Raw genomic sequence first — 23,514 nt, forward strand, 5'->3', positions numbered from 1 at the left:
TAGCAATAGAAAACTAATGCAAGTTTATTATAAAAAGATCATTAGCTCATGAGATCTTAATAGATCACACACACTTAAGACGACAATGAGGGCAAGAGGTCATGGTGCAGAAGGCAAGCATTGCCAGCTGCCCAGTCATGATTTGGATCCTACTACATGTTGACAGAAGAAAGGCTTTGGGTACATATACTTTCATAAATGAGGTATATATTATGAAATACTAAACAAAATATTATAGATTTAGAAATCATATGTTGTTTGCTAAGACATCACTTTGCAGGAAAATGTCAGCATTAATAGTGTTAAGTCAGTGGATAACGAAGCAATTAAATCAGAGAAACCTGAATTACTAAATCACCTTAAGGAAACCTCCTACTCAACCACTCTACAACTTACTATGGTCTGAGACCTGAGACTAAAACTATCACTGAGTTAAAACCACTGAGATTTTTGTAGTTGATCTCCTACAGGAGCTGAAGTTTAATGAAACTATTCCTTAAGGGAAAAAAGAAAATCAGCTGAAATTCCCAAAAGGAGCTAGATAATGGCAGTATGTTCAAATATTACTCTATATAGTATTTGCATTCATCTGTTAGTGGGTTGGAGTGGTGGGTGTAGTAAAAATTATCTAACTCAGATCCATCAGTAAATTGATAATTTTAATAAGCACCTAGACTTCTTTAAAATTTTATTATCTGTGAGCAACACATGTGCTTAAGATGGGAAACTGTAAAAGGCACAAAGTTATGCAAAGGATTTAACAGACACATGAATATCAGATTACAACTGATTTTAATAGATGCTTAGATTCATCTTTTTGTTATATTAGTCAATAAATCATAAGTATGTGAAAAAAATCAAACAAGTTTTTTATTAATATGTAAAGCCAACTGTTATTTTTAAGCCACCAGTTGTATTTTGTCAATAATGAATGAAAGAAAACGCAAGTTTTAGACTAAATATTAGAGAACATTGAATACAAATAAAAGTGATTCCTCTTGTCTTCCCCTTTAACTCCCAGTGCTCTTGGCCTCTTTATGATGTCACCTCTCAACATCATTAATTTGAACTTACAGTGCTTAAGTCCTGGCAAATCATAGGTGGGGGAAATGTCTGTACCAAGATTGTAAGTCCTCTTGTCAAATTTTATGTTTTAAAATAACTGAAATGCTATAGCTAGCTTTATATTTACCCTCTTTAGTGTAAAGAGATGTTTGTTATATTATTATCATTCGTTATAAACAAGAGAGTATGTGTTTAGCAGACAAACATTCTCAAGCAGTATCAGAGGTTGTTTTGATATAAAAATTAACTAGTTTATTCACTTCAGTAAAATATAAAACATAGCTTTGGATAAGGCTTTTTCAATGTGATCCTTACCTCATGTATTTTTATCATACGGTATTTTTTTTTTTTACTTTTTTTACTTTTATTATGTTATGTTAATCACCATATACTACATCATTAGTTTTTGATGTAGTGTTCCATGAGTCATTGTTTGCGTATAACACCCAGTGCTCCATTCAGTACATCCCCTCTTTAATACCCATTACCAGGCTAACCCATCCCCCTACCTGCCCCCCTAGAACTCTCATACTGTATTTTCTAATATACAGAAGAAAATAATTCATGGTTCTCATTCATGGGAACTACCACCTCCTTAGAGATCATTTGGAAATTTATGAGCATTTTTTTTTTAAATGTCACAGTGACTGAGAAGTCTACTGACCTTTAGAGGGCATGGGTCAAGGGTGATAAACCTTCGGTAATAATTTCTTCTTCAGAAATACTGAGTAAGCAAAAGTACTTTGCAATGAAAAGCAGATTATCCAGACAAGGGAAGTTTGATGATAGTAGTTTCCTAATGCTTAATTTATGTTGTGTTGAAATGAAGTAGGGAAAGAAGACCTTCAATTATGTAAGCCTTTTTACCATGTAGGCTTAGAACAAAGGTGAAGGGATAGAACTGTGAAATAGAAAGGAAAGTGTCACTGGTTTTTCTTTGGACAGTACTTTTAAAGGAAAGATAAAGCACAAATCTTGAAAATAAACAAAATGGCCTTTATAGGCACTGGTGCCTACTTCATTATAATGCAATCAGTACTTTAAAGGACAATCATCAGTAAAAGGATTCAATGCATTTGTAATGATTAAAGCTGAAGGACTTGCTGGTAATTACAAAACAATCTGTACTCTGGCATACAGCATGACAGAATTATACTATATACTAATTACTTTAAAATGTACACATTTTATGTGTACATTTTAAGCACAATAAAATATTGATGGCATTACTATTATCATGAGCACTGCACGGCTTTCAGAGAAATTCACCAAGAGTTAAAAATTTATTTTTGGTTCTATGACTATTTCTTTATGTTGTTTTCTGGTATAATTCTAAAACTCTCATTTTATCATAGAAGGAAACTGGGTTAAATTCATAATCAAATGGCCTCAAGCATACACAAAAAAATTCTAATAACAAATTCTCATATTTATTTGGATTCAAGTGGCAACTTCCAGTTCACTTAACAGAGAATCTGAGATGAATAATTTCCTACTTTGTTTTTCCTCTGAATTCTATGACAGGACCTTAATTTTAGACTTAAATTTCTATGTCATGGCTATCAACTTAGAGTTGATAAAGAAAATGTCCCTCTTTTAGTTCAGTTTTCCCCCTCCCCACTTATTGCTCTTTAATACCCTTGTTCATCCAAATCTCAACAACTCCATTCCAGTGTTTCATCTCTTGCCTTTTCCTCCAACTCAGGTTGTGTCAGTCAACTCAATCCTTCTTTTTCTAATAGTGAATAGATCTAAGGTTTCTGAGGAAGTGGGAGAGGTTTTCACAAACACTGGGTTATCTAAAAATCAGAACTTTTTAAACTTCCAGTATGAGCTTCTGGATCTCATATCCACTGTAAATTTTTTTTTTTTTTGGTCCTTTGAGTTAATAAAGTCCTCTCTTACTATCTTGCCTAGGAATTCACCTTGATATAGAATAAGGTTTATGAGCCTTAGCACTACTGACTTTTTAGAAAGAGTAACTCCTTACTGGAGTTGAGGACTATGGAGAGGGCAGGGAAGTCCTCTGCCTTGTAAGTAGTTAGCAGCATCCTGGGTCTCTACCCACTAGATGCCACTATCAGCACTTGCGTGTGTGTACACCATCCCCTCCACACACACGAACACCCCAAAACATACACACAATTGTGATAAAATATCTCAGGCACTGCAAATGTCTACTGGGGTAAGGGATTCATAACAAGCCCAGGTTGAGAAACACTGCTCTAGAAAATGTTAGAAAAAGACAGGAAATCTCACCATACTACACATAAAGCCATCCCTCACCAAGACAATAACCATATGGCAGTTGACCTTTGCCTTAAAAAAGAGACCTCTACAGCAAATATGAATGACTCAGGCCCCAGTCAGTCCCTGGAAAATTTTCTGCCAAGTACTTTACGGCCTTATTTGACATATATCTGATGCAGAATCCAAAAATCCAAAATCAGCTGGCAGGATATCTATTATGATTTGTCTGTAGCAATTTTACTATTAAAATTAAACTTAATTGTGGAATGTTGGCTATCTTTCTGGTTTCTAAACCAGAAACAAGGCAAAAATGTTCATTATTTCTATTCAGCCTTGTACTCCAGACCCTATTTTGTTCCATAAGGCAATAAAACATTAAGATTGGAAAGGAAGAAGTAAAATTACCTTTATTCAGAGAGGATATGATTGAGTGGAATATCCAGTGACATCTACAAAAAATTATTTGAAACTACTAAGTGAATGTAACAAGATTATATGATACAGAATCTAATTATATAAATTTTATTTCTATAACTGGAAAATTAGAAAATATAAATTTAAGAAAACAGCACAATTTTCAATAACATAAAAAACTTTAGAAGTAAGTTTACTGAAATATATGCAAGACATATATAAGAAAACTAAAAATTTTCCTCAGGGAATTTTTTGAAGAAAATTGTTTTTCTTTTCTTTTCTTTTCTTAGATTTTATTTATTTATTTGACAGAGAGAGAGAGAACACAAGCAGGAGGAGTGGGAGAGGGAGAAGCAGGCTCCGTCTGAGCAGAGAGCCTGATGATGCTGATGCGGGGCCAAATCCCAAGACCCTGGGATCATGACCTGGGCTGAAGGCAGATGCTTAACCAACTGAGCCACTCAGGCGCCCCATAGAAAGTTTTATATACATATATATAAACATATATAGGTATAAACTGATATTTTTAACATCTGCAATAAATATACATCCTCTGATTCAATTTATACCCTTTTATAACTACTAAAACAGCTAAAATTAAAGATTAATGACACCAACAGTCAGCAACAGTGTAGGGCATCTGACATGTTCACCACTGGTGATGGGTGTAAAATGGTACAACCACGTTAGAATATCACTTGCTATTTTAAAAATAAAGTTGCACATACACATGTTATATGTATGATTCAGCATTTCCACTATAGCTTACCCAAGAGAAGTTCACAAAAAGACTGGACAAGGGGGGTGGAGCAAGATGGCGGAGGTATAGGAGACCTGGATTTTGTCTGGTCCCAGGAATTCAGCTGGATAGGGATCAAACCATTCTGAACACCTACGAACTCAACAGGAGACCGAAGAAAAGAATAGCAACAACTCTCTGAACAGAAAAGCGACCACTTTCTGGAAGGTAGGACGTGCGGAGAAGTGAATCCGAGGCGATATTCGGGAGGATAGATGACGGGGGAGGGGGCCTCCGTCGGCTGCTTCTGGCAAGTGATAGAGCCGTGGAGCACAAAATTGGAACTTTTAGAAGTCGGCTCCACTGAGGGACATCGCCCCAGTGGCTAAGTGGGGGGTGTAGGGTGGTGGAACCCTCAGGAGACAGTGTGGTCTCAGGACCCTCAGGGTCACAGAAAGACCAGGGATGCCTGAGGGCAGCAGAGCTCCCAGGTATCAGAGCAGGGAAGCTGGCTGCAGAGACAGAGCGGAGGAGTGGGCTCTCAGCGTGGGGATGCCATAAACCGTGATCCACGGCACAGTTGGGCCACTGCTCTTCCAGCAGGGACCCAACAAGTGGCAGATCCAGGGAGACTCCCCTTCCTCCCCCAGGAGGAGCAGCGCAGGAGCGCACTGCAGGGATCGACTGGGTTTGGAGACTCCATATGGGGTCATATGCCCGAGATAGAAACGCTCGGTCACAGGCTGGGTGAGCACAGAGTGCAGCCAGAGACCAGGGGGATGGGAGTAACTGACTGATTTTCTCTGGGGGCTCACTGAGGAGCGGGGCCGCTAGTTCTCGGCTCCTCCAGGGCAGAGATTGGGAGGCTGCCATTTTCACTCTTATCCTCCAAGGCTGTGCCAAAAGCTTGCAGGGTAACAAAAGCTCCCGAGAGCAAACCTGAGCAGATTACTTAGCCCGGACCCCGCAAGGGGCAGAGCAATTCCGCCTCCAGCAAAGACATTTGGGAACCATGGCAACAGTCCCCTCCACCAGAAGATCAGCAAGAACAGCCAGCCAAGACCAAGTTTACCAATAGGAGAACAGCAGAACTCCAGCGCTACGGAAATACTGCATATAGAATTCATGGCTTTCTTACCATGATTCTTTAGTCGTTCAAAGTTAATTTTTTTTAACTCTTTTTTTTTTGAATTTTTCTTTTTCCCTTTTTCAACCAACATCTTATCAATCCCTTTTTTAAAAAACATTTTTCTTTTTCATTTTTAGAGTCATATTCTATCCCTTCATAGTAGCTACCCTTATTTTTGCTATATATATATATATATATATATACATGTTGTTCTCTCTTTAAAATTTTGAGATACAGTTTCTTCTAACAGATCAAAATATACCCTAAATCTCTAGTGTATGGCTTTGTTCTAGTATCCTGCCTGATCACAGTCTCTCCTTTTTTTCTTTTTTTTTTAAATCCTCTTCTTTGTTCAAACAACTTTGTATCTTATCAATTCTTTTTATAAAATCTTTTACAATTTTCACTTTACAGTCATATTCCATCCCTTCATATTAACCTTTATTTTTGTACATTATAAGTTTTTCTATCTTTAAAATTGTGGGAGGCACTTTCTTCTAACAGACCAAAATACACCCAAAATCTAGTGTGTGGCACTGATCTATGCACCAGACTGATCATATTTGATCATATTCTGGTTTTTTTTTGTTTTGTTCTGTTTTTGTTTGTTTTTATCTTTTTCTATTTTTTTCTTTTTTTCTTTCTTTCCCTTTCTTTCCCCCCGGTTTCAGGTCTTTTTTGATTTGTTTAGAGTATATTTTCTGGGGACGTTTTTACCCTGTTAGCATTTTGTTCTCTCATTCATCTATTCTTCTCTGGATAAAATGATAAGATGGAAAAAATCACCTAAAAAAAAAGAACAAGAGGCAGTACCAACTGCCAGGGACCTACTCAATATGAACATTAGTATGATGCCGTAACTAGAGTTCAGAATGATGATTTTAAAGATACTAGCTGGGCTTGAAAAAAGCATGGAAGTTATTAGAGAAACCCAATCTGGTTAAATAAAAGAAATAAAATCTAACCAAGTTGAAATCAAAAAGGCTATTAATGAGGTGCAATCAAAATTGGGGGCGCTAACTGCTAGGATAAATGAGTCAGAAGAGAGAATTAGTGATATAGAAGACCAAATGATGGAAAATAAAGAAGACGAGAAAAAGAGATAAACAACTACTCGATCACGAGGGCAGAATTCGAGAGATAAGTGATACCGTAAGATGAAACAACGTGAGAATCATTGGGATCCCAGAAGAAGAGGAAAGAGAGGGGCAGAAGGTATATTGGAGCAAATTATAACAGAGAACTTCCCTAATGTGGGGAAGGAAACAGGCATCAAAATCCAGGAGGCACAGAGAACCCCTCTCAAAATCAATAAAAATAGGTCAACAACCCGAAATCTAATGGTAAAACTTACGAGTCTCAGAGACAAAGAGAAAATCCTGAAAGCAGCTTGGGAGAAGAGATATGTAACCTACAATGGTGGATACATTAGATTGGCAACAGACCTATCCACAGAGACCTGGCAGGCCAGAAAGGACTAGCATGATATATTCAGAGCACCAAACGAGAAAAATATGCAGCCACGAATACTATATCCAGCTAGGCTGTCATTGAAAATAGAAGGAGAGATAAAAACTTCCCAGCACAAACAAAAACTAAAGGAATTTGCAAACATGAAACGAGCCCTACAAGAAATACGAAAGGGGTCCTCTAAGCAAAGAGAGAGCCTAAAAGCAACACAGACCAAGAAGGAACACAGACAATATACAGCATCAGTCACCTTACAGGCAATGCAATGGCACTAAATTCATATCTTTCAATAGTTACCCTGAATGTAAATGGGCTAAATGCCCCAATCAAAAGACACAGGGTATAAGATTGGATAAAAAAAACAAGACCCATAGATATGCTGTCTGCAAAGGAATCATTTTAGACCCAAAGACACCTACAGATTAAAAGTGAGAGGGTGGAAAACCATTTACCATGCTAATGGACGCCAAAGGAAAGCTGGGGTGGCAATCCTTTTATCAGACAAATTAGATTTTAAACCAAAGACTGTAATAAGAGATGAGGAAGGACACTATATCCTACTTAAAGGGTCGATCCATCAAGAAGATCTAACAATTGTGAATATCTATGCCCCTAACATGGGAGCAGCCAATTATATAAGCCAATTAATAACAAAAGCAAAGACACAAATCGACAACAATACAATAACAGTGGGGGACTTAACACCTCCCTCACTGAAATGGACAGATCATCTAAGCAAAAGATCAACAAGGAAATAAAGACTTTAAATGACACACTGGACCAAATGGACTTCAAAGATATATTCAGAACATTCCATCCCAAAGCAACAGAATACACATTCTTCTCTAGTGCCCATGGAACATTCTCCAGAACAGATCACATCCTAGGTAACAAATAAGGTCTCAACCAGTACCAAAAGATTGGGATTATTCCCAGCATATTTTTAGACCATAACGCTTTGAAATTAGAACTCAATCGCAAGAGGAAAGTAGGAAAGAAATCAAATACATGGAGGCTAAAGAGCATCCTACTAAAGAATGAATCGGTCAACCAGGAAATTAAAGAAGAATTAAAAAAATTCAGGGAAACCAATGAAAATGAAAACACAACTGTTTAAAATCTTTGGGATGCAACAAAGGCAGTCCTAAGAGGAAAGTATATAGCAAATACAAGCCTTTCTCAAGAAACAAGAAAGGTCTCAAATACATAACTTAACCTTACACCTAAAGGAGCTGGAGAACAGCAAATAAAGCCTAAACCCAGCAGGAGAAGAGAAATAATAAAGATCAAAGCAGAAATCAATGAACTAGAAACCAAAAGAGTAGTAGAACAGATCAACGAAACTAGGAGCTGGTTCCTTGAAAGAATTAACAACATTGATAAACCTCTGGCCAGACTTATCAAAAAGAAGGAGAAATGACCCAAATAAACAAAATTATGAATGAAAGAGGAGCGATCACAACCAACACCAAAGAAATACAAACAATTACAAGAACATATTATGAGCAACTCTATGTCAGCAAATTAGATAATCTGGAAGAAATGGATGCATTCCTAGAGATGTATCAACCATCAAAATTGAACCAGGAAGAAATAGAAAACCTGAACAGACCTATAACCACTAAGGAAATTGAAGCAGTCATCAAAAATCTCCCAACAAACAAAAGCCCAGGGCCAGATGGCTTCCCAGGGGAATTCTATGAAACATTTCAAGAAGAATTAATACCTATTCTCCTGGAAACTGTTCCAAAAAATAGAAATGGAAGGAAAACGTCCAAACTCGTTTTATGAGGCCACCATTACCTTGATCCCAAAACCAGACAAAGACCCCATCAAAAAGGAGAATTACAAAACAATATCCTTGACGAACACGATGCAAAAATTCTCACCAAAATACTAGCCAATAGGATCTAATAGTACATTAAAAGGATTATTCACCGCGATCAAGTGGGATTTATCGCTGGGCTGTAAGGTTGGTTCAACATCCGCAAATCAATCAATGTGATACAATACATTAACAAAAGAAAGAACAAGAATCAAATGATCCTCTCAATAGATGCAGAAAAAGCATTTGACAAAGTACAGCATGCTTTCTTTCTCTTTTTTTTAAAGATTTTATTTATTTATTTGAGAGACAGAGAGCACGAGAGGGGAGAGGGTCAGAGGGAGAAGTAGAATCCCTGCTGAGCAGGGAGCCCGATGCGGGACTCGATCCTGGGACTCCAGGATCATAACCTGAGCCGAAGGCAGTCGCTTAACCAACTGAGCCACCCAGGCGCCCTACAGCATGCTTTCTTGATCAAAACTCCATATCATAAAAGCGATCTATGAAAACCCCACAGCGAATATCATTCTCAATGGGGAAAAACTGAGAGCTTGCCCCCTAAGGTCAGGAACATGGCAGGGCTGTCCACTATCACCACTGCTACTCAACATAGTATTAGAAGTCCTAGCCACAGCAATCAGACAACAAAAAGAAGTCAAAGGCATCCAAATTGGCAAAGAAGAAGTCAAACTCTCACTGTTTGCAGATGATATGATACTTTATGTGGAAAACCCAAAAGACTCCACCCCAAAACTGCTAGAACTCATACAGGAATTCAGTAAAGTGGCAGGATATAAAATCAATGCATAGAAATCAGTGGCATTCCTAAACACCAACAAGACAGAAGACAGAGAAATTAAGGAGTCGATCCCATTTACAATTGCACCCAAAACCGTAAGATACCTAGGAATAAATCTAACCAAAGAGGCAAAGGATCTGTACTCAGAAAACTATAAAATACTCAGGAAAGAAATCGAGGAAGACACAAGGAAATGGAAAAACGTTCCATGCTCATGGATTGGAAGAACAAACATTGTGAAGATGTCAATGCTATCTAGAGCAATCTACACATTCAATGCAATCCCCATCAAAATACCATCCACTTTTTCCAAAGAAATGGAACAAATAATCCTAAAATTTGTATGGCACCAGAAAAGACCCTGAATAGCCAGAGGAATGTTGAAAAAGAAAAACAAAGCTGGTGGCATCACAATTCCGGACTTCCAGCTCTATTACAAAGCTGTCATCAAGACAGTATGGTACTGGTACAAAAACAGACATATAGCTCAATGGAACAGAATAGAGAGCCCAGAAATGGACCCTCAACTCTATGGTCAACAAGTCTTTGACAAAGCAGGACAGAATGTCCAATGGAGAAAAAGTCTCTTCAACAAATGGTGTTGGGAAAATTGGACAGCCACATGCAGAAGAATGAAACTGGACCATTTCCTTACATCACACACAAAAATATACTCCAAATGGTTGAAAGACCTAAATGTGAGACAGGAGTCTATCAACATCCTAAAGGAGAACACAGGCAGAAACCTCTTTGACCTTAGCCGCAGGAACTTCTTCCTAGAAACATCGCCAAAGGCAAGGGAAGCAAGGGTATAAATGAACTATTGGGATTTCATCAAGATAAAAAGCTTTTGCACAGCAAAAGAAATAGTCAACAAAACCAAAAGGCAACCAACAGAATGGGAGAAGGTATTTGTAAATGACATATCAGATAAAGGGCTAGTATCCAAAATCTATAAAGAACTTCTTAACCTCAACACCCAAAGAACAAATGATCCAATCAAGAGATGGGCAGAAAACATGAACAGACATTTTTCCAAAGAAGACATTCAAATGGCCAAGAGACACATGAAAATGTTTTCAACATCGCTCGGCATGAGGGAAATCCAAATCAAAACCTCAATGAGATACCACCTCACACCAGTCAGAATGGCTAAAATTAACAAGTCACGAAATGACAGATGTTGGCAGGGATGAGGGAAAAGGGGAACCCTCCTACACTTTTGATGGGAATGCAAGCTGGTGCAGCCACTCTGGAAAACATTATGGAGGTTCTTCAAAAAGCTGAAAATAGAGCTACCATACGATTCAACAATTGCACTACTATTTACCCCAAAGATACAAATGTAGGGATCCGAAGGGGTACGTGCACTCCGATGTTTATAGCAGCAATGTCCACAATAGCCAAACTGTGGAAAGAGCCAAGATGTCCATTGACAGATGAATGGATAAAGAATAAGTGGCATATGTGTATACACACACACACACACACACACACACACACACACACACACACACAATGGAATATCATGCAGCCATCAAAAGAATGAGATCTTGCCATTTGCAATGACGTGGATGGAACTGGAGGGTATTAAGCTGAGCAAAATAAGTCAATCAGAGAAAGACATGTATCATATGACCTCACTGATAGGAGGAATTCTTAATCTCAGAAACAAACTGAGGGTTGCTGGAGTCGGGGTGGGGTGGGAGGGATGGGGTGGCTGCGTGATAGACATTGGGGAGGGTATGTGCTATGGTGAGCGCTGTCAATTGTGCAAGACTGTTGAATCACAGATCTGTACCTCTGAAGCAAATAATACAGTATATGTTAAAAAAAAAAGTAGAAGAAGATAGCAGGAGGGGAATAATGAAGGGGGGAAATCGGAGTGGGGAGATGAACCATGAGAGATGATGGACTCTGAAAAACATACTGAGGGTTCTATGGGGGAGAGGTGGGAGGTTGGGTTAGCCTGGTGATGGGTATTAAAGAGGACACGTTCTACATTAAGCACTGTGTGTTATATGCAAACAATGAATCATGGAACACTACATCAAAAACTAATGATGTAATATATGGTGATTAACATAAAAAAAAAACTCAGGAGGAAAAAAAAAAGACTGGATAAAATGTGTATAGTAGCTTTATTCACAATAAGCCAAAACTAAAATAACTCAAATGTCCATCAACAGGAGGATGGAAAAACTCAGTGTAGTGTATATCATGTAAAGGAATACTGCTCTGCAATTTAAAGGAATAAACTTTTCATATATGTAACATGGATGAATAAAAAAAAATCACAGTGAAAAAATCCAGGAACACAAAAGCATATACTGTATAATGTGATTTGTATGAATTTCAAGCATAGGCAAAGCTGTCTGTGGTAAATTAACGGCCCTTTGTGGGGGAGGGGCAGAGTGGATTGACTGAAAACTGGTACAGTGTAACCTATTACTGTGGTTGAAAATTCCTGTACTTCTTAAGGTTGGTTAGGTTAGGGTTAGAGACAAATAAATTTAGTTCTCTTTCATTTTCACTGGGAAGAGTTTATAGGACCCCAAAATAGCCATAATCTGAATACTCTAGTTCTCACTCCCTATGTATATTTACATGTCATAAGCAATTCAATACATTTAACCTTTTGGGAACAGATGGCATTTTTCCACTCTTTCACCTAAATTTGGTTCTGCTGGTGACAGACCTTTACCTCTCCAGGACAATCAAGAAATTTTCTAGACCAGGCTACATTTAGATTCAATTTTTGAAGTTTCTCATGAAAAATAACAACAACAACAACAAAAACATTGTCAGCATATGTTTTAATTTTTCTTTTAAGACTATTGTCTAATCTAATTATCTAAAAAAAAAACCTATAACAAGTCAAAAAGGTTGTTCTTTCTTGATATAACTAGTTTTTGAATTAAGGTTTCTGGATATATATATATATATAAGGAAACCTAATAACTAGTACTTCACCTTAACTAAGGTGAAATGGAAAACAGATTCCACACAATCTGCCTTCACTTCAGGTGCTGTGCACACATCCAGTCATTTCAATACCAATCTCAGTATCTCTGAGCCTTTTTTTTTTTTTAATCTTGGGATTCCTTTTTATTCTTTTAAAAATTTATTTTATTTGAGCATAGTTGTCAATGTTAAACTACTTTCAGGTGTACAACATAATGATTGGATAAGCTTATACATTAAGCTTTGCCCCCAACAAGTATAGCTGCCATCTGTCACCATAGAATGAATGGTATTATAGCACCAACTATATTTCCTATCCTATGGCTGTTATTCCATGTGACTTATTTATTCCTTAACTGGCTTGTATGTTCCACTCCCCTTCACCCATTTTGCCCATCCCCTCAATCCTCCTCCCCTCTGACAGTATCAGTTTGTGCCCTGTATTTATAGGTCTGATTCTGCATTTTGTTTTAGATTCCACATATGTGTGAACTTTACGTAACAAGTACCCATTGTTAACATTGTGGAATGTCATGTATTCATGACATAGAAAGGGAGCTGGGTTTAGGTTTTCCTAAATAAAAAGTTCAGATCCTAATGTAGGGAGACATGGAGGACTTTATTTTCTAGGACAAAAATCTATTTTTTTATTACCACTGGAAAAGGTTTTTTTTTCCTTTAAAGGAGTAAACATATAACTGCAGTTGTGGGTTTTTTTCTTCTTAGTCTGAAAAAATTTAATCTTATTACAGAATACATCTGCCCTTACTCTTGCTTTTAACTATATCTCTGGTACATTTTAAAATGTATAATAAATTTAAAGGCTAAAGACTCTCAACAATGTGGTATCTCCTTCAGTTTCACTTGAAATGGAGCAAGTATTGCCTGAAGACATTATATCCATTTGAGGACGATGTCTTTTATCCCTAGTTTTCTGAGTTTTTAATTATGAATGTTATTTTTTCAAAAATTCTTTTGCATATCTTGAAATGACCAGATGAATGTTATTTGTTATTTGGAATAATTACGTGGGTTGATTTTACATATGTTAAACTAATTTTACATTCCAGAAAGTAAATCTCAATAACTATGATGTCTTTGCCATTTTATATTATTGTTCAGTAAGATTACTTAACAAGTTGTTAAGGAATTTTTGTCTGTGTTAATGCAAGGTATTGGTCTATAATACTCATATCTGGTAACGTCTTTAAGAAGTTTTGGTGTCAGGATTATTTATACTGGTCTCAAAAATGAGTTGAAACATCCTCCTCTTCCTTGTTTCTGAAAAATTTGTGTAGAGTTAGTGTTTTTCCTTAATTTTTAAAAAAATTATTGGTAAAACTATCTGGGTCTGTGCTTTTCTTTCTCGGAAGGTTTTTGATAATGGATTCATTTTATTTAATAATTATGAGCCTAGTCACATATTTATTATTTAATCATGTGTCTGTTTTGCTAAATTAGTTTTACATGGAGCTCATCTATTTCACTTAAATAAATGCTGAATTTATTGCCATAAAGTTGTTAATAATATTCCCCATTATCCTTTAAAATCTATATAATTATAAAACTTGCATCAGTCCTGATAATGGTAATTTGTGTTTTCTCTTTATTTATCAGTCCTTCTAGGAGTTAATCAATTTTAATAATCTTTACAAAAAATCAAATTTGGGATTTTTTGCTCTAATTTATTTTCACTTTGACTCTGTCTTAAAGCTTTATTATTTATTCTAACTTTGAATTTATTTTGATATTTTCCTAATTTTAAAGCAAGGATTTAAAACACTGTTTTAGTGGCTCAGTTGGTTAAGTATCTGCCTTTGGCTCGGGTCATGATTTGGGGATCCTAGAATCAAACCCCACCTCAGGCTCCCTGCTCCGCCAGGAGTGTGCTTCTCCCTCTCTCTCTACCCCTACCCCCTGCTCGTCCTCTCTCTCTTTCTCAAATAAATAAGTAAAATAAAAAAAAACTTTTAATTTTTTTTTCTAATATAAGACATTAAAGTTATAAATTCTCTGAACTTTTTGCAGTATTCCATAATTTTAAATACTATGTTATTGTTTAGTTGCTTTTTTATAAGTGTGAATTGTGATTTCTGTTTGACCATTGGTTATTTAGAAAGAACTATTTTAAAAAATATTTGTGTATTTTCTATATAATTTTGTTTTTGATTTCTAATTCAATTGTTTGGTGATTAAAGAACATGCCCTAGGGATTATGCAAGGAATTAATGGATCATGCCTATGTACAATTTTTTAAATCTCAAATTTAATAATATTGTTTCATGAACCTGAAATATTTCCTCTTTCAGAGTATTTAAAATAGAAATGTTCATAACTATGGTTGAACATCAAAATTCTTCAGGAATGTATAAATGTACATTGGCTAGACCCAAACCTAGAGATTTAGATATGGTGAGGCAAGTAATTTTAATGAATGTTCTCAGTTAAAAAACAACAACTATGTGGATGGAGCTAGAAAGTATTATGCTAAGTGAAATGAGTTACGCAGAGAAAGACAAATACCATTATGATTTCACTCATATGTGGAATTTAAGGAAAAAAAAAACAAGTAAAGTTTAAAAAAAAGAGAGAGAGAGAAAGAGAGGCAAACCAAGAAACAGACACTTAACTACAGGGAACAAACTGATGGTTACCAGAGGTGAGGTGGGTGGGGGAATGGGTTAAATAGGTGATGGGGATTAAGGAGGGCACTTGTAATGAGCACCGGGTGTTACATGGAAGTGTGGAATCATTATATTGTACACATGAAACTAATATTACACTGTATGTTAACTAACTGGAATTTAAATAAAAACTTTTTTTTAAAGATTTTATTTATTTATTTGACAGAGAGAGAGGGAGAGAGGGAGCACAGCAGGGGGAATGGGAGAGGGTGAAGCAGGCTTCCTGCTGAGCAGGTAGCCCAATGCAGGACTCGATCCCAGGACCCTAGGACCATGACCTGAGCCGAGGGCAGATGCTTAACCAACTGAGCCACCCAGGCACCCCTTAAATAAAAACTTTTTAAAAAAACCACTGGACTAGACAACTTTTTAATCAATATATCCTAAATTTTATTCAATTAAAATCTTTTAATTTTTAAAAAAATATTTATTTACTTGAGAGAGAAAGAGAAAATGAGTGGGGGGGTGGTCTGAGGGTTGAGCTGGGAGCCCAACACAGGGCTTGATGCCAGGATCCCAAGATCATGACCCCAGTGGAAATCAAGAGCCAGATGCTCAACCGACTGAGTCACCCAGACACTCCCTATTTTTTTTTAAGATTTATTTATTTGTTTGAGAGACAGAGAGAGGGCAGGGCCAGAGGGAAATGGAGATACAGTTCTAAGCAGTCTCTGCACTGAGCATGGAGCCCGATGTGGGGCTGGATCCCATGACCCTGAGATCACTACCTTAGCTGAAACCAAGATTCTGGAGGCCTAACTGACAGTGCCACCCAGGTGTCCCAAAATCATTTAAATTTTTATAGAGTGACAAAAATGTGCCAAGTTTTGTGCTGGGAAATAGAGCCTAAATAATCAAGATATTTATTTTAATGTACTATATTCCTCAATTTTTTTTCAACTTGAGTATAGTTGACTTACAATGTTACACTAATTTCAGGTGTACAACATAGTGAATAGACTTCTCTATACATTATGCTATGCTCATCACAAGTGTAGCTACCATTTGTCACCATACGACACTATTACAGGGTCAATGCCTATACTCCCTATGCTTTGCCTTTTATTCTCATGCCTTAGTCATTCCATAACTTCAAGCCTCTATCTTTCACTCCCCTTCACATAATTTGCACCCCCACTTCTCTCTGTTTATGGATCTGGTTCTGCTTTTTGTTCGTTTATTCACTTGGGTTTTCTTTATTTAGATTCTACAATGGTAGAATCTAAATATGTCCAGCAACATAAAGGTGTTATGTTAGAAAGGAAAGAAGTAAGTAAAGAAAAGTAAGTAAAGTAAAGTAAGTAAAGAAAAAAGTACTTTTTTCTTAATAATTATGTAATGTCAAATAAGTAAAATACGATGTGAGCATGTGTGTTTGTATGTGTGTATAAGCCCAAAACTCACATGAGATCAACAATGGCTTTATTTCTGTAATGTAATAGGATGTTGTAAAATAATATTTCTCTATCAGATCTTAATATATGTCTCCATTACAAATAAATAAAATGGGATTATAAAATTCCTCTTTGTGAGAATAAACATGTTCACATAGTACTCAAACAAATGGAAACTTTTAAATGAAAAATACTTTACAACACAGTTTTGTCAGGTGTTCCCTAAAGAACAAAACATTTTAAAAAATTAAAATCCATATCAATACTTACAGTGCACACTGACACACACACACACACACACACACACACTTTCAGTCACAGACATACAAGTATGCCATTGAATGATTTGGACTTGCTTAAGTTTGAGAGTATTTTGAGGATCTGATTTTGCTTAAGCAGTGCTTTTAAAGTGATGTCTTTGCTAAAATTCAATTGTAAGAGAATCTGGAGCATGAGATAGAGAAAAATAATGCAACCACGAATTCACAATTTTTAAAAAAGTCTATTTCAGATATGGCAATTTGGTAATTTTTAAAATGTTTCTATCTACTTTAGTTATGCTTAAGTTTGTGCTAAAAACACATTTACTCAACTCTATTTCTTCTAGGATTAAGTAATCTTACATAATAGTAGAGAACTGAGAGTGCAAAATATTTCTCTAGGTGATGGCAAGTGCTTACACATAATAATGATCATTAAATACAGTGATTTTATATAAATTAATTAAAATCTTTCCCTCTTATTTTAATAGCCAAAAAATAAGCTTTGGAACATATGATAATTACATTCCAGGTAAGAAAGAATTCAATATTTATTTTTGAAATATGATTTTTAGGATTATGATTATTTTTAAGGATAAATGATTATTATCCTCTATTCAAGGTGATAAAGCAGTAGGTCATGGAATATAATTAAAAGTTAACTTTCTCATGGACTTGGCAACCACTTTCTAAAGATACTTTTTAAAAAATTTTTTTATTGTTATATTAATCACCATACATTACATCATTAGTTTTTGATGTAGTATTCCATGATTCATTGTTTGTGCATAAGACCCAGTGTTCCATGCAGAACATGCCCTCTTTAATACCCATCACCAGTCTAATCCATCCTCCTACCTCCCTCCCTTCTAGAACCCTCAGTTTGTTTTTCAGAGTCCATCATCTCTCATGGTTCGTCTCCCCCTCCGATTTCCCCCCTTCAATTTCCCCTTCCTGCTATCTTCTTCTTCTTCTTCTTCTTTTTTCTTAAAATATATTGCATTATTTGTTTCAGAGGTACAGATCTGTGATTCAACAGTCTTGCACAATTCACAGCGCTCACCATAGTACATACCCTCCCCAATGTCTATCACCCAGCCACCCCATCCCTCCCACCCACCCCCCACTCCAGCAACCCTCAGTTTGTTTCCTGAGATTAAAAATTCCTCCCATCAGTGAGGTCATATGATCCATGTCTTTCTCTGATTGACTTATTTCACTCAGCATAACACCCTCCAGTTCCATCCACATCATTGCAAATGGCAAGAATTCATTCCTTTGGATGGCTGCATAATATTCCATTGTATATATATACCACATCTTCTTTATCCCTTCATCTGTCAATGGACATCTTGGCTCTTTCTACAGTTTGGCTATTGTGGACATTGCTGCTATAAACATCGGGGTGCAAGTACCCCTTCGGATCCCTACATTTGTATTAAAGATACTTTGCTTTTGAATCCAACAAAGTTTAAGCAAATATGTCCAGCAACATAAAGGTGTTATGTTAGAAATCATACAATCAGATAATCTTACAGTTGAAAAGTAGTGTAGAAACTGGATAAACAATTCACCCATGTCCGCAATGACTTTTACTATATCTACCTTATAAATGGCCAAAAATTCACCAATCTGATGTTGAAGGACTTCATATACCGAACGATTTTCCCTCAAATATTGAGCTTAAATATGCCTTTCTGTATATTTTCTCATTGATACTGTTTTAGGAGATACACAAGAAAGTGTATTTTCTCTTACATGAAGTATTATACTGCACATGTTTAAATGAAATGAAAATCTCTCTCACTCCCATTGGTGCCCCAAACATCTTTAAACATTTCTCTTATAGTTTCCAGGTAACCTTTCCCTCTCAGTCACAATTCTGTAGGTACTCTTTATTTGTAGTTTACTTCATTAATATGCCACTTATCACAACAATGCAGTTCTTATGTGTATAACATTTACTCTTGTAGCTTGGAAAATTATTACTAACTAAATGAATCTTAAGCATTAGCATTTAGATTCAATCATATATTTACTGAATATTTTATAACAAGTACTGTCTGTGCTAAGTACTTTGGAGGCTACAGAAGTCGTTATCATATTTTCTGATCTCAAAAGAATTGTATTCTAACCAAAAGAATTTAAAGCAAAAGTCTAGACTGGGAAAGATAGAAGATTAAAAGAAAGCAGTCAAGATCTTTTTTGCATTTATATTACAGACCATATTAGTTTCACAATGACTGTATAGTTTTCTGTAAAACTGATCAAAATAGAAAATAAATTTTTATTTTATTTTCATATATTGATAGCAGAGAATTTCAAACATAACTAAATAAATGAAGCCATAATTTGTATCATCTGTTCATTCATGAAATCTATTATCTTTTTTCTGTAAAACTGATCAAAATAGAAAATAAATTTTTATTTTATTTTCATATATTGATAGCAGAGAATTTCAAACATAACTAAATAAATGAAGCCATAATTTGTATCATCTGTTCATTCATGAAATCTATTATCTTACTGACATTTAAGTTCTGATGAAATATTACTTACTCTAAAACATTTAATGTCTTCTTATTTTAGTCAGTGAATTAAGCAAAAAATCATGGAATCAGCAACACTTTGCCCTGGGATTTCCCAAACCACCAAGGCCAGGAAAAAAAAGGAGATCAAAACCATCCCAACTGCGAGACAATGTAATTCCTGTGAGTATTGGAAAGATCATATAATTTTACTAGTGCTAAACTTGTGAAATCATGTATAGTTATATGTGTTACAGATCAGCGCTGACCAATGGGATTTCTGTGATGATGGAAATATTTTATGTCTTTGCATTCCAATGTGGCTATTGAACATTTAAAATGAGGCTAGTGCAACTGAGGAATTGAATTTTACATCTCAATTCAATTCAATTCAATTCAATTCACTTGTGGCTTTTAAATACCATATTGGACAGCACAGTTAAAGGCAATTCAAATTCTACTACATGAAGGAAGTAGATCTGTTTTATTTGCATTTCACTATATAAATATTGTTCCCTTATTTCATATTAACTATTTCTTTAGCAACCCCACACTATAGAAAATATGTGTCCAAGAAGCACAAAAATCTGGAGATCCTAATGTGACAGTTAGTATGAACATTCAGAAAATGTCCTCCAGCTGGGGAAACTCCCTCATTAGAATCATGGCATTATATTATACCTTGATAAAGTGCTTCCTCATTTTCTGTAATGTAGCATTCAGGATTCTAAATATTAGAAGATAAGTATTTCTCAATGTTTCTAGAGTCATCATGGGATATGAAATGTTTTTTAAAAAGTTTTACAAGATAAAAATATCATTAACTCTTGTTTATTTTAGGGAGTATTTCCAATCAGTAGTGATCCTAGCTTATTCTGTCATCTCACACTCTGCCTTTCCTTTCTTTCTTTATTCTATTTATTTTTCCATTGTTTGTTAACATCACTTCCAAAGTTTGCTACTTTTCCAATTAAGATTTTGCAAATACTTGGTTAGGAGTTGAAAACAAAATGCATCATTCTGCACAAATTTATGTGCACCGAATGTTACAACTTTTATCATTGTAGTTTCCTATCTGATAATATTCAATTTACATCTTGCTAAGCAAGAGTTTCAGGTTTTTACTTTTAACTACAGGTGGCATTCCAAATTCCAGAGACTTTGAATGTGATAATAGAGACCAGGATATGCCTGAACATGAAACTATTACATATTAGAGAACAATTAGTTTCTGTGTTAGCCTAGGAATGGAAAGTGCTCCATGCAGAACGTGCCCTCTAAGAATTCTTGAGAACATTGAGAGACGGGGCGAAAAAGCCCTCTCCAGAATCAGAAGAGAGATTCTGGTATGTCATTAGTCAGTGAGGTTTCTACCAATTTTAACATAATATCTTGAGGGAATTATGAAGATCCTCTAAATTGAAATAAGGCCCACAATGAGACATGACTATCCATTTGTCCAAAAAAGAATTAAACTGGAAAAGCAGAATAAACTATGGCATCTACAAATTATCCACTATTTATCAAAACCTAAAATCTTTTAATGGTTGAAGTTAAAATGCATTTGGTATGTGGTAATAAAAGCTGTGTAACATACAAATTGTTCATTATTATTCTAACCAATATTCCAGATATATGATTCAGACAAAATAAAAGAAGGTCCCAAACGACCGTTATGGATGCACAGTTCTTTAATGAGAATTTCTGAGAGACCATCTGAATATTTAGCTGCCAGGAGGCAACCTCAATATAAAGCAACCCATCGCCCAAAGGAAGATGCTAAGGTAGCAGATGTAGAAAAACGTTTATCTCCAGAAACAGCTAAGAAAGGTAAAGAAGATAAGCAAGCAGACAAGAAGGACATATCGGAATCAGAAATAGTACCCACAGTTTTAAAGGAGCCAAAAATAACTAAGAGAGAGCCAAAGAAAGATAAGGATATAGAAACAGGAACTAAAGATGAAAAAGAGGCAAAAACAGATGCCAAAAAAGAAAGAAAAGATTCAAACAAAGGCAAAGAGTCAGGTACAGAATCTGAAGATGAAAAGAAAGATGCCAAGAAAGATGCCAAGAAAGAGAAGAAAGCTCCAAAGAAGGGCAAGGGGTCAGGTACAGAATCTGAAGATGAAAAGAAAGACATCAAGAAAGAGAAGAAAGCTTCAAAGAAGGACAAGGAGTCAGGTAAAGAATCTGAAGATGAAAAGAAAGATGCCAAGAAAGAGAAGAAAGCTTCAAAGAAGAGCACAGTGTCTGCTACAGAATCTGAAGATGAAAAGAAAGATGCCAAGAAAGATGCCAAGAAAGACAAGAAAGCTTCAAAGAAGGGCAAGGAATCTGCTACAGAATCTGAAGATGAAAAGAAAGATGCCAAGAAAGATGCCAAAAAGGACAAGAAAGGTTCAAAGAGGGGCAAAGGGTCTACAGAATCTGAAGATGCAAAGAAGGATAAGGATGGGAAAAAAGATACAAAGAAACCAGAGGAGAATGATGATCAATCAAAAGACAAGAAAGATGCAAAGAGAAAGGGGAGTAAAAAAGGTAAGAAAGAAGAAAAGAAGGCCAGTGGGACAGATATTGAATCAAAGGATGATGCTAAGAAGGATGCCAAGAAGGATGCCAAGAAGGATGCCAAGAAGGATGCCAAGAAGGATGCCAAGAAGGGCAAGTAAGCCTTGAATAATAATTCAAAAGCATTTGATAAACAATTTTAGGAGTCTGAAACTGAATATAAGTGACAAGGGGATTCAAAGAATTAATCAAATAATTTTTAAAATGGGGCAAAGAAGAATACAAAGAAAGATTCAGAAAAGCATCATAAAAATATAAGAAAGTTATGAAAAATTAAGAGATAATTCATTGAAGAACTTGGAGGATACTTATGCTAAGTTTGGGGATATGAAAGATTCAATGAAAGATCCTTAGAAAGGTTGAAAGAAGAATATTCAATTCAGGTTGTAGAAGTTAATGACACTGGATCTATGGATACAAAACAAATAATAAATAAATAAATAAAGGCTTAAAAAAAAATCCAAGGAGGCAGATGTTCAATCTATAGAATCAAACAGTCTGAAGCTGCATCCACAGGAGTAATGAGAGGCAGTCAAAAAAATTTCAGAAACTGTACTTTCAAATAAATGCAAATACAAATTAAAGGTAGTGTTCCTTAAAAAGAAAGAAAGAAAGAAAGAAAGAAAAAGAAAGAAAAAGAAAGAAAGAAAGAAAGAAAGAAAGAAAGAAAGAAAGAAAGAAAGAAAGAAAGAAAGAAAGAAAGAAAAAAGAAAGAAAGAAAAAAGAATGGAAGGAAGGAAGAAAAAAGAACGGAAGGAAGGAAGAAAATAAGAAAATATGATTTCCTTGTGAAACTATACCACCATCCCTGAAGTGTAAATAGCCACAACCAGGTTGATGGATGTTGAATGTTCCACTTCTGAGCTAAGATAAACATACCGTGGTAAGTTAGTTTTGTTTTATATTAAGTCAAATTGGATTAAACAATAATTGAGTCAATTTAAAGTTTGAATTGAAATCTACCATTCTTATAAAAGTCTGTGGAATCTGCTATGTTTTTACTGGAATTTGGCAGAATTTAGTAGCATTTACTTTGGGCTTTCTCATTAATAAGAAATTACTGATGAATTTGGCAAGAATACCACAGAATGAAGACTTTAAAAGTATCAGTGAAAAAGTTAAGTAGAATTATTTATCATGAGAGAGGAGACTGGCTTATGATACATGATAACTTTAACAATTACTTAAGAGGTTTTTTTTTTTCTTCAAACAGAAAATAGTAGCCAACTTCTCTCCATTTAAGATAGGATGAAAATCAAAATTTTCCAAACTACCAACATACATAAATAAATAAGGCATATTAAAGAGATGCCTGATAAACTGCTAATACATATACAAAACCAGATTCACCAGAATTCAAGAGTCTAACAGAGTGAAAACATCTATAAGTTATTTAGATGTGAAAACAAAAATTTTAAATCTTTA

The 23,514-nt window shown here is 35.5% G+C and overlaps 1 protein-coding gene across 1 annotated transcript; it reads left to right on the forward strand.

Annotated features, from left to right (window-relative positions):
• Positions 1-14,992: 14,992 nt before the first annotated feature.
• On the forward strand, positions 14,993-22,190 carry CYLC2 (cylicin 2). Its single transcript, XM_088018816.1, has 4 exons — positions 14,993-15,072; positions 17,485-17,525; positions 19,583-19,704; positions 21,153-22,190. The coding sequence occupies exons 1-4, from the start codon at positions 14,993-14,995 to the stop codon at positions 22,188-22,190; spliced, it is 1,281 nt and encodes a 426-aa protein (XP_087874942.1).
• Positions 22,191-23,514: the final 1,324 nt, after the last annotated feature.

Source organism: Eumetopias jubatus, unplaced genomic scaffold (genome assembly GCF_037043125.1).
Source record: "Eumetopias jubatus isolate StellerSeaLion01/CBP00866 unplaced genomic scaffold, mEumJub1_p1.0 scaffold_15, whole genome shotgun sequence".
NCBI lineage: Eukaryota > Metazoa > Chordata > Mammalia > Carnivora > Otariidae > Eumetopias > Eumetopias jubatus.